This window comes from Fusarium redolens (assembly GCF_020744475.1).
Source record: "Fusarium redolens strain MPI-CAGE-AT-0023 chromosome Unknown BKA55scaffold_12, whole genome shotgun sequence".
Taxonomy (NCBI): domain Eukaryota; kingdom Fungi; phylum Ascomycota; class Sordariomycetes; order Hypocreales; family Nectriaceae; genus Fusarium; species Fusarium redolens.
The window spans coordinates 745819-763578 of NW_025763675.1; the positions used below are offsets into that span (position 1 = coordinate 745819).

The 17760-nt window shown below is 48.9% G+C and overlaps 3 protein-coding genes across 3 annotated transcripts; 1 reads left to right on the forward strand and 2 right to left on the reverse strand.

Annotated features, from left to right (window-relative positions):
- Positions 1–8120: 8120 nt before the first annotated feature.
- BKA55DRAFT_541709 (uncharacterized protein) lies at positions 8121–8714 on the reverse strand (the record flags this gene model as incomplete). Its single annotated transcript, XM_046190403.1, has 1 exon — positions 8121–8714. The coding sequence occupies one exon, from the start codon at positions 8712–8714 to the stop codon at positions 8121–8123; it is 594 nt and encodes a 197-aa protein (XP_046046945.1).
- A 2460-nt stretch (positions 8715–11174) lies between these two features.
- Positions 11175–12984, forward strand: BKA55DRAFT_95939 (uncharacterized protein). Its single transcript, XM_046201696.1, has 2 exons — positions 11175–11592; positions 11658–12984. Exons 1-2 carry the CDS (start codon positions 11347–11349, stop codon positions 12822–12824), a joined length of 1413 nt encoding a protein of 470 aa, XP_046046946.1. The 5' UTR covers positions 11175–11346; the 3' UTR covers positions 12825–12984.
- Positions 12985–13016: 32 nt separating this feature from the next.
- Positions 13017–17285, reverse strand: BKA55DRAFT_541711 (uncharacterized protein; the record flags this gene model as incomplete). The annotated part of the gene is made up of 3 exons (XM_046190404.1): positions 13017–13617; positions 13669–17062; positions 17114–17285. 3 exons carry the CDS (start codon positions 17283–17285, stop codon positions 13017–13019), a joined length of 4167 nt encoding a protein of 1388 aa, XP_046046947.1.
- Between the last annotated feature and the right edge of the window lie 475 nt (positions 17286–17760).

Here is a 17760-nt window from a genome sequence, read left to right on the forward strand (position 1 = left end):
ATTGTTGTTTCGAGAACCATGTCACATTTCAAGGGTCCTATAAGTCAGACTGTCAGTCCACTTTCGTCATATTGATATATCACCTCAGAATTTGCTGTGCCGCTGCCTGAAGGAGGGAACTTGGGGGAGCATGTGTATCAGCCGGGTTTGTTTGCTTGCGGCATTTGATACAAACTGATAACAACTGGCTTTTTCTAAAGGCCTGACCAAGCTTGGGCAGTAGTGGGATCAAAAAGCTACTCAAATTATGCTCTAAGGGTGATCGAACGACGAGGGCATTGAATGCCTCAAGAAATGTCTGTCAAGGGTCACCTGAGATGTCAGAGGTGAGGGGTACCCGAATTCTCGGGTCTAGATGATGTCAATGCCGATGAGAGATACGGCACCTAAGCCAGATGAGGTTACACAAACATAACGGCATCTCCCTGTTGCCCTGACCCCAAATCTCTGGCTTTGAATAGTGGGGTAATACTATTCAACCGTTGGTGGCGGAGGACTCGCATTTGAATATTGAGTATGAAGGACATCAGGGCTGGAAATCAAGGCAGATCCAAAGCGCATTAGTTTCTTTGTCTGCTTCTAATGCCAAACTAATTCAAGTTGGTAGGGTACATCCAGTCTTGATAATGCATCTTGCTTTTGAAATTGACTCATTAATGTAGCAGGTAATTCACTCTTCCGAGTCATGTGTGGGGGAAAGAATGAAAATACAACACCATCAAAACCTGTTACAGTCACTGGCACCACTAGCTTCGCCAAGGAACCTTCAAAGGTTCCATCTCAGTTGAGGGTCCTTCTGCGATTAAGTTTGATGTTAGCTCGTACGGGAGCTCTTTTAGTTGCCGCCTGCAGTTGCAGTCCCATCCGCACCTGCACTGCCAGCACAGCACAGCACAGCACAGCACAGCACAGCACAGCACAGCACAGACTTTGATGGAAGGCACCCGGCCGCGGCAAGTATGGATTCGGAAGGCACTCTTTGAAGCAGCCAATCTTGTTTCCAAACAGACACAATGATGACCTCAACCACGGCGCTTGCCTTGATAGCCGCACAAGTACAGTTACATAGCACGTGCACAAGCGCGTTTAGTTGTTGGTTCTAGCAACCTCATTTCAACTTCACCTCACGAACCAACACACAATTATATTGGTTACAGATGACATCACATTACATCCGAATGAACCCACCACTGCTTCGAAAATTCGATATATCTCATACTTATATGATTTCAGCTGTGTAATATTCGATGATGCATTTCCTACCAAGATGTGCGAGCTTCGTTCGGCTCTCGTTGAATACTGCAAACCTTTGCTCTGCTCCACATCAGGATTCACGACAGTATGAAATTTGATTCTCGTTCTAATTACTTGACCAGGCCGTGGGTCCAACGTTTCCGATCCATTTATTGAATCAACAACATGGCACACCTCGTCGATATAATTCTGGTCCTTGGATTAGCATGCTAATAACCACCTCACCTATCCCTTCGCATATTTCAAACGGGACCAATAGGCCGTGAACAACAAGGCTTTCAGTCACCAAACCCCTTTCAGCACACTGCAAGCTCAGTATAAAATTGGAAAGTATAACTAATAACTCACTGCTGGTGGGTTGACAATCCTTCCCTTAGCATAGTTACCAGGCATGATTGCGACCTTTCCTTTATGGATCGTGTCCTCCACATCAATCTACCCGCGATTGAAGTCTCAAGATCACCATTGACTATCAGAATGCACAACATGGGCAGTATCTGTACTAGTTTGCGAGTCCAGAATCATACCCACGCACCGCCACCTCAAAACGGCATGCGCCATTGAACCAATTATAGCGCCAGTGACTGCTTGGCTCTTTTACGCTGAACATCGAGATTAGACATCTCGCTTAACAAATGGCGCTTTAGCTTGCTATGGCTGATGCAAGTCGGTTTCAAGATAAGAAGCCACAGTGCAAGCATCTTTTCGATTGTATCTCAATTGAATTCTATCAGGCGACAAGGTGGCCTAGCAGCTTGCACCTTCCAATAACAAATAACCGGAACAAATGATGGGAGAAACGAAGGTATCCATGAGATATTCGGCCCAAGATGAGTTGGATGTTGCTTCTTCCACCTTGTTGGACCTTTTAAGCCCCTCTTTAGAAGTCCAGACCCTTCTTATATAAACCGGTTATTTGGGGGCCGATTGGATATCACGGCAGAGTATATCGAGTAGTTCAAGTGCCGAGGCAATAGCTCACTTTAATGGGTGGACAAATGTCTCACTTTCTTCCCCATCTGAGACAGCTTGTACAGAACATCTGGTTTGGGGAGGTTCTGGCAGATGGTTGCATGTTAGCTTCACATTGACGAATCAGATCACATTCATGGAACCCAGCCGACGATGGCCAACGCTAGGGTAAGCATGCAAGACCGTGACAGGTTTAGCCTGTATGATAAAGGCGAGTTATTTGATTGTTGGTAGAACACGACAAAGTTCATCTTGGTTCTCCAACGCTGGTCAATGGCCTTACAACTTAACCATGAAGAAACCCAGTCTGTTTCCCAGTGGAAAGCTTGGACCTCAGTGCACGTACGAGCCGACCTACAACATGACGGCCTATAAATGGTGGCTTGGAATGCTCAATATGCTGAGCAACCTTTGGCTATGGCGAGACCCTGTCTCATGTACCAGCTAGTCACTCCAGTGTGCTTCCATATTCCCTCTCACGGCCACTCATGCATGTCCAAACGCAGCCTGAATATCACCCATGGCCATACCATGACCAGCCCGTTGCCGCCGGTAAAAAGTCATGTTAGTTGTCACATATTCTCCACTGTAAGACTGCCGGGAGTCTCAGGTCGTCCTCATCACCACCAGGGCTGAGGTATTAGGATTGTGGTCCAATGTGCACCCGTCAGTTGCATCGTCGAAAATAGCTTACTGTCACACGCATCTCTTCGCCATCACGACACCATGGAAGCTCACTATGTGTGTTACACAAACATACAGGGATGATGACAAACAGAGGGCGGATCGATCTTTGTGGACCAATGCAGCGGGACGGACGCTTGGAGTCTGTACGATAAGGCTGCTCGTCTTTCCGATCTTTGGATATGCCTATCAATACGTTGCTCAACATCCCCTGTCTCTAGGATCAATGGCTTGGCATAAGGTTCAGGGAAGAAGACCCTGACGGTCCAGGTCCAGGTCCAAGAACGGCCCAGGCGGCGGCACAAACACAGCGGATACGCAGCGCGCTGCAGGCCATAAAAATTTCAGTCAATAGGCCTCACAAGATCCGACTAGTCACGACGAGTATGGCCGACTCTTGTCTTGTGTGCCGTTCCCCTCATAGCCCGGCCCCCACACAAACACACGCACAAGACAACAACGGGCACGGAGCATTCAATAGCGTACGTAACTCATCAGATCTCAGTTTCTAAAGGCCTAACGTTGGTTTCTACACCATACATACACTGTCAGTCGCATTGACGAAATGCAGACGGGACGGGAGACTCCTGGGTGATCAACTTCTCTGTGGATTACGCTGCGGGGAAACGGCCGCAATTACTGACATGTCAAGCTACAAGATGCTTCATGTTGGCCCATACTTTTGCACTGCAACCCATACAAACGTGGACAGGGAGCTACATGCACAGGATGATAGCACAGCATAGCACAGTACGATACGGTCCACTGAATGCACGGCAAATCCGCCATTAGTTACTCGCCAAGCCCCTCTTTGGTCTCTTACGCTGTCTCATCAACTGGGCCCTCCGCGGTAGCCACGGACAAAATTACAGATGAGTACTAAGTCGCTTGCGAGGCCTTGGAAGAACAGATGGTGGTGTTACTGGCCGCACCACCCCGGCAAAGCTCAGCATGAGGTACTATTCGACGGGTTCGGAGTACGGCACATGGAAGAAAACACGGAGTTCAACAGAGACCAGCAGTGAGATACTGTGACCTCAGTTGGCCATACAGAACACCCCTGCGTGGTTTATGCAGAATCCAGCTCTTGTTGGTACCACCACTGCTGATCCTGTAGTTCTGACCCATTGCCGATTGGCGTTGACGCAAGGTGGATTTCTAGAAACGAAGGAGACCAAGAAATGAAGTGAGACCTTCACCCACCATTTTGGAATTGGTAATGCCAAACAGAGGATTTCACAGCCAACGATAGACCGTGCCTGGCGACAAGACAATGATTAGTACCAATGGCTCGGGGCACAGATGGTATCCTCTCACCCGCCGCTTTGCTGCATGGAATTCGATACGGAAATAGGAACTGCATTGAGAGAAGAGAAATGAGGAAACCCGTCCGATGACGATGAAGGCAAAAGATCCAACTGAGGACCCTCAAGGTAGAGCCCAGATGACCATCCTGGAGCCAAACACCCCCGTCATGGACGGGAGTTAATGCTCATAAGAAGCCGGAGGTCCCGTCCCGCTCGATACTTGGAAGTGAGCATTGTTACTGCAAGTCACTCGTTTGCTCATCTCAGCCCTACAAAACTACAGCTTGTCCCCCCTTTTAAACATACCATTGAGGCAAATCTCTTACTTTGGACGCGAGATTTTGACTGTTTAATCCTTTTCTGTTCTAATTGCCTGGGAAATTTGACCAGCTATACCATCCAACTCTGTCACCTGGAGCAAGTTATTATCTGCAGCCTCGCCGGCCACCGCAAAGCCAGAGCAACATCCCCCCGAATATAAGTCGACATAAACCATATCAACTCACCCCACGAACTACAATGCATCATCTGGAGACATCCCGTCGAAATGGCGCTGCAATGCGACCCAACACCGACACGAAAGTTGGTGCCAACTCGTCAGAACTTGTCAACCAAGCCAACGGAGTGTGCGAACACAATTCTGTTCACAACTGCAAAAATTTGGTTAAAGACGAAAGTGGCCTTTGCAGCATGTGCCAGGGTCCAAACCCATCATGCGGCTGAAGAATCTCTTTGCCGACCTTGGCTGGCCATCGTGTAAAACCTCGGTGATGGTTACACGACCTCAGGTCTTCTCTTAGCGCTCTGAATCGATCGGACAAGGCAAACATGAGAGAACATCTTGAGATAGGCTTGTAACCGACGCGACGGTTCGGATCATGCGGTATAGTAGACTGGTAGGGGTCTGCCTGTAGATACGCACACACACACTCACGCAATCATGTAAGACATCCATCTGTCTTGATGAAGAACCCAGCTAGAAATGGCCGTGGTTCCCACGTGCTGGGGCGTAACATTAGCAGGGTTCATTGGACGATCGGAAAGCATAATGCGGGAGGGGGTGAGGCTGATGGACTTGTAAGACAAGGCACAGACATGGACTGGAACCAGTGAGAGATCTCGACTTGACGACAGAGAGTGGGTGGAATTGGGGTACTTGTTTATTTTTATTTTTATTTTTTTAATTTTTTTTTATAGCGAAGTCAGCATAGGAAGAGACACGATTTACACGTCAACTACGATGGCATCTATCGATCTGTAATGCGGCCGTGGAAGTATGTTTCTAAATTCGCCTATGGAATCATAGTCTAGTAGATATCTATTAGTGCATTCTTTAGCCGCCGTGACCAACCTTTATGGCACTACGCCCGTACTAAAGCCACCTATGGTCTCTCATTAAGCGCTGTCAATCGACCACTGAATATGGTGCAAGCTCCGACCCGCCTCGCTAGTTGTAGTATCACAATGCTAGAGGAGATAGTGAATGACACGCAACCTTCAGAGACGGCCAAGAGACTCGGTGTTCCATGGGATGACATCCGTGTTGTCTGAGTGGTTCTCTTATTCGTAGTTAAAAGAAAATTGTGATGAGCGGCCATCAGTGGCAGATGTGATTCGTGCCATATCCTATCAAGTGGTCATTCACAGCATCTGCAACTCGATCCCTTGCCAAGCGTGATGCTGTCCTATGTAAAACCGAAAGGATGGAGATTCATGGATGAAGCAGGTTAACATCGGGCTCCGAAATGGACAATATATACGACTTACGCACGCATTCCGTAACTTGGAAGCAGTTTGGAACCGAATTGTGAGATTATCCCCGTCCCATTCCCTCCGAGATCGAAACCGTCCATGTCTTGATTGGATTGAGAACGAGATAATGAGACTAACCCTGAGTCTAATCCTCATAAAGTTTCTCTACCTCCTGTATGAAGGTGGCTGAGTCAAAACAGGCGAGATTTGCGAGACCAGGCTGTTTGTTGAGACTTGAGAATATGATGTTTTACTCATTCCTTGATAATCAAATAGTCTATTATTCTATGTATCGTGTATTTGACTATCCAAAAACGGTCAGTAATACACTTGGCTTCCCGCGGGTTTTGGCCGGGTGGCGTATTCCGGCGGACCGTCTGTAGGGCGTGGACCGGGCCGACAGTGAGAATTTCACTGAGTGAGATTTTATTACCTATATTTAATGATTAATAATACTAGTACGTCTACGCGTTGGTTCTCACTTGTGCCAGTTCTAGTAAGCTGCTCGCGATTATCACGACTCATGTCTCAGTGGCAAGAGTTGCATTGTATGATGCACGTATTATAAGCTGGTAACTGCGTATTGAGCAAATGCCCTTTTACGTGTTCCAAGCAGCCAAAACCTGCACGTCACCAGATGCGGCTCGGAGAGACCTACATTAGAGTAACCTCCCCTAGCAACAGAACGACTCAAGACAGCGCATATGCAGCCCGCCAGAAGCGTGTGATAATCTTCCTAATGCAGCAACTCAACTCCCGTCTTTTAGCCCGTGTTGATCAGCTGTACAGGCATAACAAGGTCTGCAAGTACACACACGAGAAATGACAAGGCTTGCATGGAGATGTAAGAAACTCCAAGACCTTGATCGTGAGTGACAGAAATACTCAGACAACTTTAGGATGTATCAGGAGGAACTTGGCAGGCTCGTTGACTAGTTATTTTCTACACCCCCGTCATAGGCCTAACTAAACTCTTCAATGCACCCCAACGGCTTGGTCCTGATGCTTTGGAGGCGATGTAAAATAGAGGCCAATGAGGTGAAGAAAGGAGGTCCACCAACGATAGTGAAAAAAAGGCCAATATTTTATCCAATTGTGGATATAATTGCCTCTAGAAAACCAAGGAACTTCGGCGAACTTTTCTATCTCTTTAGTTTACTTTTTACTTTTCTACCACGTGAGTAACGGTCTTGCAGTTGTGGATATATCCAGTTTTTCACTTTAGCTTGAGTTAATTAAATAGTCGCCGTTGGAGGAAAACGTCCTAAAGAGGCGAAAAGATGATGTTCCTTTTTTTCTTCTTTTTTTTTCTTCAACATGAGAATGCACTCTCACAAAGAGTGTGGTTACACGCATCTAATGCACAAAGTACGAGAGTCATGCCTCACACCAAAATGCAGAGAGTGAGAGACATGCAGACATACACTGCATACACTGCATACATATGCAGACATACCGATATGCAGACATCTACAGTATAGTACATTGCTATTATACTGTATTAAAGATCCAACCTCATTGGAGTTGATCACATTTGCTTGAATCTATACAAGGAACATGATAGAAACAGCTGACGTTTACAACCAACGACATACATTATCGAGTCAGGCCAAGAGAATAACGACATCCTACTAAGAGGTCGCCGCTGAGTCAGTATGCACAGGTAAGCAAAGAATCAGCTCGTTCGAGCAGGCGGTGCATCTACAATAGCTGATCACATAACCACGTAGCATATGCATAATAGTCAAGCACGTGTAAATAACTTGTCATGTGTCGTTTCGTGTCGAATTGGAATTCAATGACTCTATCAATGTGATGTGAACATAATTTTCTAACTCCTCAACATTCCGAGGCTTCCGCCTTCAAGCCCAGAACCAGACACCAAATGCGTACGCAGACAAAGTATACGTTACTGACACATGGTGCATTCAGAAACTCCGCGCTGGGTATTCCATGCGCTGCAAGGAATTTAATAGCTACACAGTAGCCAATCTCGAAAAGACACTGCCTCGCCGCTATAATCTCGCCTTCATAAAAATCTCCAAACGGCCATCCCCTAAGAAGAACAAGAAGGTATCATAAGAGAAGTGAAAAATAATTCATGCCTGCCAAGGGACAGGCTAGATCGTATAACCAAGTGGTTTAGTGCATCTAGAAGAGAGCAACCATGGCAGCGACCATGGCAGCACCGACGAAGCCTGAAGAGGCAATGAGACCACTGGCACCGGCGGTAGGCACAGTGGAAGGGCTAGGGGCCTCATAGCCAGGCTTTCCAGGGTTGGCGGGAACATCGGTACTGCTGCCAGGGACGGGGAGCTTGGTGGAAGTGTAAGAGCCAGGAGCAGTAGGGCCAGCCTTGGTGGTAGTGTTGCCAGCAGGGTAGAAGGTTGTCTTGGCAGAGGGAGCCTTCTTGGTGGTGCTGATGGTAGGAGTGCTGATGATAGTGGGAAGCTCGTGGCTGGTGGTGTTGACCACAGGCTCGTAGACGCTGGTGGTAGGGGGAACGTAGACAGAGGTGGTAGGAACCTCGGGCTCAGCAGTCGAAGTGGTAACAACAACCTCGGTCGAGGTTGTGGTACGAAGGGGGCAGTCGGTCACAGTAGGGTTGCACTGAGTAAGAGTGATAACCCGGGTAGTGGTTGAGGTGAGTGTTGTGGTATCCAGAGCAGGAGCAGGAGGAGCGTAGTCCTGAGCAGCGGCGACCGAGGCGCCAGCGGCGGCAATCATGATGCTGGAGAACTGCATTGTGATGGCGATTGTTGGTGGTTTGAAAAGAACTGTGGTGACTTTTTACGATATCGTAAGAGATTCTTGTTGCGTGGAGCAAAAAAAGACAGTAGGGTGCAGAGCACAAAGAATGTTATCAAGAATCGTTTAATGAGTGTATAGCACAAGGCTGGAAGATAGATATCGTGAAAAACAAGCGCACTTGAAGAGGTAAACAAGAGGAAACCAAACAAGGCGTCTAGGGCGGATACTGAGCGCAACTTGTAGTTTTCGCACACACTGCGGGACTTAATCTCTGTCCATTAAAGACCATCCATCCATCCACACCCTTGCCTGTCTAGCAGTCAGAGCCCTGGTGCGTTGTCACCTCATTAGCCCCCAACTTGATTGGCATTGTTCCCCGTACCTGGAAGTTTATGAGTTAGCCCCGGCATTGGGTCCAAATGGTTTTCGTCGGTACCACTACACAACGGTACCTTGCATTGCAGTCAGAAATGTGGACGGTGATTGGATCCAAAGACAGCCTAGAACCCGGTTGAGGATCGGGCAGAGCCTTGGCTACTGCACTTTTGACTGGCTTGTTCCTGAACTAGAGTGCTTACCCCAGTCTAGCTCTATTCTGGCCCCAGTCTGCTCCCTGTAAAGAAAGCATCGGTCACTGGCAAACTGTCTTCGGCTGCATACTGGGCCAATCAAAGCTTGCCAGGCTCGCAGGGACGTGTTTTGCTGGAGCCAGCAAAGAACATCTATTTTAGCATCTCCTCTTTTGCGTGGTTTGTTGTGTTATGACCAACTATCGTTGTTGTAGAAGTCGGTGTGGGTTCGTTGCCATGTCGCCTTCAATATTTGTGTTCATCGACAAAGCTGTCAGTCTAGATGAGTCAAGAGAGACAAAGAAAAATTTTCAGACCCAAGATCATTGTGCAACCCAGACTGTCCTCTGTAATGCGACTAACGGAGTTAACTGCAAAATTTGGTTGCATCGCTTGACACACAATTTCCCGGACCCATGGCGAGGACCAGAGCGTCTCATTGAACGTCCCACGATGCGGTGGCGTCGGCAAGGTTATGAAACGGCTTGCTACAGTGCCTCTGACGAGATGATTATTCCGCCACGCAAAGATAGGCTGGTGATGAGAGGCAAGTGAACTGCAAACCCATCTCAGACAAAGCCCTCGTGATGACTTGGCTTTGAGTGACTTCAGAGACAGTCACAGGTGCCTCAGTTAAAGTGCGTGCACAAGGCTTGAAACACTTAAAAACCCCTCCAGATCTTGAACTGGTGCCTACTGGCAGCCACACCGAGGGCCAAGGCCTAGTCCAGTTGAAGGGAGACTGTCTGACTGGCGAGTAAGGGGCGGGCCTTTCGTTATTGCGAGCGGCACGACTTGAGCCATAGTGGTACAATACTAGATGTGCAGCGGCTCTTGTTGCCAATGGGATAGTCCTGGCGCAGTGAATGGGTACACCGCATCAATGAGAAATACATATCATGCAAAAGAGCGGCGACTAGCCGATGGTACTCTAAAGTTGGATCTCGACTGCCATTCAAAATCGTGCCAAGATGCGACTATCATCTGCAGTGTCGGTAAATAAGGTATATTGAGAGTGGGGTCAACACGAAATTGTTATCCCCTGAGTGAAGGATATGGCTTCCTTTGTATTTGTCGGACGGCTTGGAGACGTGGGTAGTTGCTGGTGCAGACGGATTGGCTATCTTTAGCTCGATGGCTTGATCGAATTGAAGATCGCTTGGTCTCAAGTGGAAAATAAAGGAGTTTCAGGATATATCACGGGCAGATGGAAATGCCTTTCGCTGTCCATGCGTCGATAGTGGACGATTCTGAATCAAGATGGCGTCCGTAGTGTCCGTGGGTATCCGTCAATAGCGGCGAACAAATGACAACCTCCAGGCCCAGGGGTATTCGTTAAGGGGTTCTTCTAAGGGGGTTGATATACATTGTTGATGTTCAGTCGTTGATGGTAAAGAAGAGAATGATATTTTGAAACAACAAGAAGGAACCAAAGAATCTGAACAAAGATGAGAGGAAGAAGAAGAAAGGGAAGGAAGAACTGACGACATGGTGGAGAATCTCCTTCTATTCTTTCGTAATGCAGTTCAACAGCCTCACTCTAACATGATATCACTAACACGAGACATGCATCAGCCACATGAACGATACCTCAGTACCCAGATTGCACCTCCTGTTTGGCTATCTGAAAGAGTATTGCATCTTAAGTTGGCAATTTATTAGTAGAGGTAAAGAATCACAGTCACAAAACGCGTTTCTGAGATGTATTTCGAAACCCTTCTCATGCATTCAGGGGATCTTCCTGCAGCAACAGTTCCAAATGCCCCGCCCCCGCATCATACCTCCAACTTGGAGCGCTATAATTAAGGAGTTCGGTTCCCCTATTTCTGGGCGACCAAGTACTCCGCCTAGTATTTTATGAGACATGGTACCTACATCCCATGCTTACGTAGCTGAGATAGCTCCATTATCCCTACTACCGTTGCTTCGACAGTTGTCCAGAGAAACCCAACCACATTCCATAACTCCACCAGATAATGCGAATACCCTGACGAACAACGCATACTCTCTCTATCAAATCGAATCATACCAAACTCTTATTTAATATTTAATCCAACATGACCAACTATTTGAACGACCCCGCCCTCTATATTTACACCTCTTTGACAGCTGGCTCGTCCCACATCGTCACGGCCACCTCACGTCTCGAGACCATCCTACGTGCCAACCGAGTTCCCTTCAAAGCCATCGATATTGCCGTCGACACCAAGGCTCGTTTGCTATGGGGTCGAAGAGCCGGTAAAGACAAGAGCGGTCGCCCGAGGAAACTCCCTGCCCTGGTTCAGGAGGGTTGGGTTTTAGGCGTATGACAAACATCCCCTTTAGTACTACCATGGGTCGTATAGCTGATGCATGTGGCTTTTTGTAGGATTATGTTGAAATCGAAGAATGGAACGAATATGGGGAGCTCAAGGAGCATGTCACGATTTACTTCGACGAATTCACCATCCCTTCCATCAACGATAAACTTCCCGAACCCCCGCTAAAACGGCCCATCGACCTTACCGGCGGCCTTCTTGCTTCCATGACCCCTTCGCCTGTCGCCAAGGCTGTAGCAGCTGCAGCCGCCAGCGCCGCTGCAGCCCCAAAGCCTGCTCCTACTGCGCCTCCGTTACCAGCAGCTAAAGCTGCCGCGTCCTCTGCGACACCCAAGACTTCTACAGAACCTAAGAAGGAAGAGAAGACCCTACCTGTCCGATCCGTCGCCGACGAAGCTGCGCAAAAGGCTAAAGAACTTCGCCTGAAGACTCTGCGAGAAAAGGTTCATGGCAAGGATGGCGCGAAGACCAAGAAGGAGGAGACAGGCGCAAAGGAGACTGGAAAATCTAAGGAATCAGAAACTCCTGCCGCAAAGACCGATGGTATTCAATCACCAACATCCGGCTCATGGGCCGAGACTGATGCAGGACGAAACGCTGTTCAGAGCCCAACAAGTGGCACTTGGAAGGAAAGTGGTTCAGGCTCAATCTCCTCCTTGAAACGAGCCAGTGTGGAGGTGAGCCCAGACGAGGTCAAGGCCGTGGAAGCTAAGACGGCCATAAAGGAAGAGCCCGAATCGGAAAAGAAGGTTGAGACAAAGTCGGATGATGATGATTCGGACGACGATGAGGATGAGACCGAGGAGGAGGAGGAAACTGACGAGGATAGTGACGAGGATAGTGATGAGGATAGCGAAGAAGACAACGAAGCAGACGATGAGGAAGAAGACACGAAGAAGCCTGCGATAGCACCAGAACCCGACACTGCAACTGCAGAAACTGCCAAGGATGACAAGCCTCAAGAAGAGTCCAAGGACACCAAGAAAGAGATCAAGAAAGACTCCCACAAAGACTCCAAGAAAGACTCTAAAAAGGACCACAAGAAAGATGTCAAGAAAGACACCAAGAAATCGGTCAAGAAGGATCCTAAGAAGGACGCGAAGAAGGACGTGAAGAAAGATCCCAAGAAGGATGCCAAGAAAGATACTAAGAAGGACTCTAAGAAAGATACCAAGAAAGACACTAAGAAAGAGGTCAAGAAAGATGCCAAGAAATAAGAGCGATTTGGAGCATAAAGAATCAAGAATATCGCTTCAATGTTCTAGTCAGACGGGGAAATAATAGTGTACAGAGTCCAGTCAAACTCGACCGACATACCACCATGACATTAATAACAAAAAATACCCAATCTCCCCTCAAACACTCAATATACAAAAATGCTATAGAATGCCGTAATGTTCCATCCCCAACTAATACAATCCATCGTCATCGCTAGCTGTTCCATCTTGGAAACCCATTGGCGCCTTGCCTTTCCCCTTGGATCTGCCATTCATATCATCCACCTCGTCCTCTTCATCAAATTCGTCGTCACTTGTCAATGCGATTGCCTTGCCTTTGCCTTTGCCTGATCCTGAAGCAACCGCCTTACCCTTACCCTTTGATGATGTCGACGCCCCTGAGACTACACGTTGGACCGGAGGTGGTTTGTTATCCGGCTCTTTCTCTCGGACTCCCTCGAAGGTCGCCCGGACGTGCTCATAGTGAGCCAACTCGCCAGCACTGACACTAGGTACAAGCTCGTCATTAGCTGCGAGGAAGTCTTCTTCCTGGACCATGACAGCAATATCTTCAGGTGTAGCATAGTGGTCAAAATAATATGCTGTAGAAATAGGGTGTTGAGTCGCCGGATCCGCGTTGATGGCGCGAATCTTGTTATCCACTGCTGTGGCCTGTCGCGTGACGGCTTTAAGCATTGCATCACTGCAGAGGGCATAGAAATCGGCACCGGTATATGTGAAGGGGAGTTTCTCTGCCACAGAAGCAAGAGATACTGATGGATGTAGTGTGAATCTGCAAAGAGGTTAGCCACTGTTGGATTAGAGGAAAATGGTATAAACTCACTTTCTGGTCAGAGCTTCCAGAATGGTTTGCTGCTTGTCATTGGTATCAGAGACACCAAGGTAAAGCATTTTATCGAATCGACCAGGTCGCAAAAGGGCAGGGTCCAAAAGATCTGGCCTGTTGGTTGCTCCAATAACGAAAACACCACCGCCGCCATCGTCACCCCCAGACATACCATCAAGTTCAGCCAGAAGCTGGGAGACAATACGGTCCATAACACCACCACTATCGCCTTGGTTGCCACGCTTGGGCGCCACTGAATCCAACTCGTCGAAGAAAACAACACAAGGTCTAGCATCGCGAGCACGTTGGAACACACGTCGAACGTTGGCTTCGGACTCTCCGATATACATGTTGAGAAGCTCTGGTCCCTTGACACTGAAGAAGTTGAGACTATATTCAGTAGCAATCGCCTTGGCCAATAGCGTCTTTCCAGTTCCGGGAGGACCGTAGAACAGAATACCCGATCGCTTCTTCATGCCCTTGGCAAACAGCTCAGGACGCTCAAGTGGTAATTGAATGGTCTCAGTAACGGCTTCCTTGACATTGTTGAGACCACCAACATCATCCCAGGTGACATTGGGGATCTTGGGTGCACCAATAGAGTCAGAGAAATTCTTGCGAGCAGCCTCGACGGCAATTTCAAAGTCTCCCTTGGTGAGGCAGCGGGCAAGGGGGCCACCAGCAACCTGCACATCTCGCACCGTAATAATCGTGTCATCATGCGTATTCTTGGCCGAGAGCTGCTCCAGTCGTGATTGTTGAGCGACAGTGGCACGCTCAACAACATCGACCAAGTCGCCAGCCACGAGCGCAGCGGTCTTAAGAGCGATTGAGTTGAGGTCGATCGAAGGCTCAAGGCTGACACCCCTATCACTAATGATGGATTTCAGAATAGACTCACGCTCCGCCTCATCAGGAGCTGTCATTTCCAACTCGTGTGTAAACAAGGCTCGAACGCCATCAGGTACTTTGTCAACCTCATTCGTTGTGGCAATCAAAACTCGTGTGTCTTCTAGAATCTCCTTGATCGTTGACTCAATACGATCAGCAGTGAGGGCCTCAACGTGCTGAACGAGTAAAGCGCAGCAATCAGGGCCACAACTCATGGCACGCTCGGCTCTTGTCCTGAGAAAACCCTCAGTTTTCACGTCGCTTCCACTGCCGCTTCCCTCGCTGAGAATATCATACGCGTCGATTTTATATGTATGGAGACCCATATCGGAGCAAGCGCCTGACGCCAGTGTTAACTTTCCAATGTTTCGATGGGTTGAGGTCAACAGAATTGCGACAGGGGGCATCTTCAGATGAATCGCTCTCGCGCTCGTGGCTGCTGCGATCAACTCCCTTAGCTGGCGTCTGAGAGGTGACACATATGGCAACTCGGGTTCCTGGATTGGAGCTGGAGTCGACTCCGATGCCTTCTTGGGTGTCTTCTTGAGGCCGAGGTAATATTGCCATGTGCTCTGCTTGATACCTGGTATCCGACTTGTTTCAAAGCCTGAGCCATGCATAGCAACAGACGAGCTATCGATGCACGCGACTGATCCCCAGAAAGCCTCGGCACTTCCATCTTCGTCCTCATCCGATTTCTGGATTTGGATATGTCCAACCTTGAACCATGCTACGCTGTCGAACTTGGAGGGCTGTCTACCTCCCTCCTGGCCACCAGCAGTAAGTGCCATTACATCGTCCACCTCAGATCCTCCTGCACCAGGCATCTCCTGAAGCGTACGGCCAAGCTCAGCATCGACAGGAACAGCAATAAGATCTCCGCTTCGGACAAGGCGGATTTTTTGAGCGAAGTATCGTTTGAGGCCACCCAGAACGGCGGTTTGGAAAGCTCGCTCTGCAGAGATAGGAGTTCGAATGTGGTGAATAGTAATATCTCGAGCGTAAGGGGGACGAGCTGCGCTAGTAAATCGAGGAATTGTCCCCTTGCCTTGGTATGATGCCTTTTTCAAGGGCGCAAGACGTAGATAGGGTGCATCGTCAAGATTAGCCAAGAGAATAGGTGAGGCATAGGCCGTGGGACTTGCGGGCCGCTGAATCTGCGATTCGAAGAATGACAATTTTCTCTCTCCATGTTTGGCGCTGGGTATTCTAGTCATCGGCCGTTGCGAATACCCCTCAGGAAGACCATAGACTCGGACCGGTCGCCATTTGGCAGGCTCCGATTCAACTTGTCCAAAACTTCCGAGGCCAAACGCACCAAATCCATTTGCAGGGGGTTCCTCTGCAGCTTCTATTCTTACCCAATCTCCAGAAAAACATCCAATTCGGCTTAACGATGTCACATCGACGTAGATACGCGCTTCCTCGTCGTCTTCTAGGGATGGTTTTGGGTGTAGAAGGTCCGTCGGAATTTGTTCCATCAGACCCTGGGCTTTGAAAAGACGACCTCGAGGTCGGTCTGGTCGAGCAGTGGTCGCAGTAAAATTGGAGAAAACGGAGCCGGGTGTTGCGATTCCGTTTGTCTTTCTGCCACGAAGAGTTCCAACTGTCATCGGCGTGCCTGGCTGCAGTGTTGATATACCACTGGCATTAGTTGTGGGCAAGGTTGGTGCTTGCAAAGAAATCATATCATCCATAGAATCATCTGACAGTTCGTCCTCATTGTCGAAATCAGACATATCTGGCTCCGTTTCGGTCGCAGACTCCATATCCTCAGTCGTCATTCCTGACTTGTCGCGATCCTCAGCTGCAGAGTAGAACTGGTCTGTGCTGGTATCATCCTCATCCTCGGCAACACCATTGAGCTGTTGGCTAGCGGTCATCGAAGCAACGCGACGTATCTGCTTAGTATGGACACGACCGCGCATAAGAATGATCTTGGTTGACTCCGTTAAAACACCTTGGGCAACAGGCTCGCACAGCATGATCTTTCCGGGATTCGGAGGCACATGTGTAAGGGGGTGTGGTGGCAGAGGAAGTGGAAATAGATCCCCCGCATGTACAACCTTCAGACTGCTCAGGGCAGCCCTGAGAGAAGTCACAAGGCGCCCATCCGGTGTTGAGACAGCTCCCTTCGCCTTGGAGCTGGCAGGGTGATCTCGGAAGAAGGTACCCTCACCATTCTCTAGTCTCTTCGTCAATTCACTCTCCAGGCTCACGAAGACGGTCTCTAGAGGGACAGGTGCTACGTCAAGAACGAGGATTTCGATTCCGCCGCGGCTGTGGCTTGAGAGCTTGGATGGCGCAACCTGTTGCAGTGTGACGGCAAAGCTCTGTAAGGAAGCAGAAGACGGTGAGAATCGGACGGTCGAGGGCGCAAGTGCAGAAGACTCGATAATGGGTACAATTGACCACGGACTGTCGGTAGGGTTGGCATTGGGTATCCATGGAGCGATCGCAATGTGGTGGACGTCTTCGGTAGCGCCTTGGTAGAGTTGAGCTGAGATTTCGTTCTAGTGTTGACCTGTAATGAAAGGTGCGCTTGACTTACCATTACCTAGATGGGGGAAGAGATCGCGAAAGATGTCTTCGGATACAATGCCGACATCGCTCTTGATATGATCGTCGAGCACGAGTTTTGCAGCAATAGCAGGCTTGTCCTGACGACGCCTGCGGTTCCTCCGCCTATTTGAAGTTAAAGCTGGTTTCGAAGAGGATGCCATCTTAGAACGAGTCAAGCTTGAGGGAATGTGGTAGAGGTTGCGGAGGACGATATTGTTACAGAAAGCTCGAAGCGCAAGCGCGGGGATCACTGCATCGCTCTGGGAGTCCTTCAATTGGTAAAATCGCAAGGTCTGGACGAACAACAAGAAAGAACGATCTCGAGTATACAATTGCGTGTAAACAAAAAAGAAACCCCAAGGGGATGCGGATGAAGCTACTGTGAGGTTGAGATTAAGAAATTGGAGGTGGCTTTGGAGCTCGGCAGCGGCTCAGAGCGACCGAAGCAGCAACAGTGGCCTGCCTCGGCTTCTCCCAGGTTTGGCTAAGGTTGATAGGTATGACACGGGGTCTCTGCCGCTCCGAGGTACGTACCGAGACCGAGATGCCCCGTGAGGTGCCCCGAACGCGGAGAAGCGTAGCGCAACAGCGACCTAATCTACAGGCGGGTATCAGTCAGCAAATCCAGAGCCCAGC

Coding starts and splice junctions, on each gene's coding strand:
- BKA55DRAFT_95939 (XM_046201696.1), top strand. CDS start 11,347: ATGACCAACTATTTGAACGACCCCGCCCTCTATATTTACACCTCTTTG. Junction 11,593..11,657: donor AGGAGGGTTGGGTTTTAGGC/GTATGACAAACA, acceptor GGCTTTTTGTAG/GATTATGTTGAAATCGAAGA.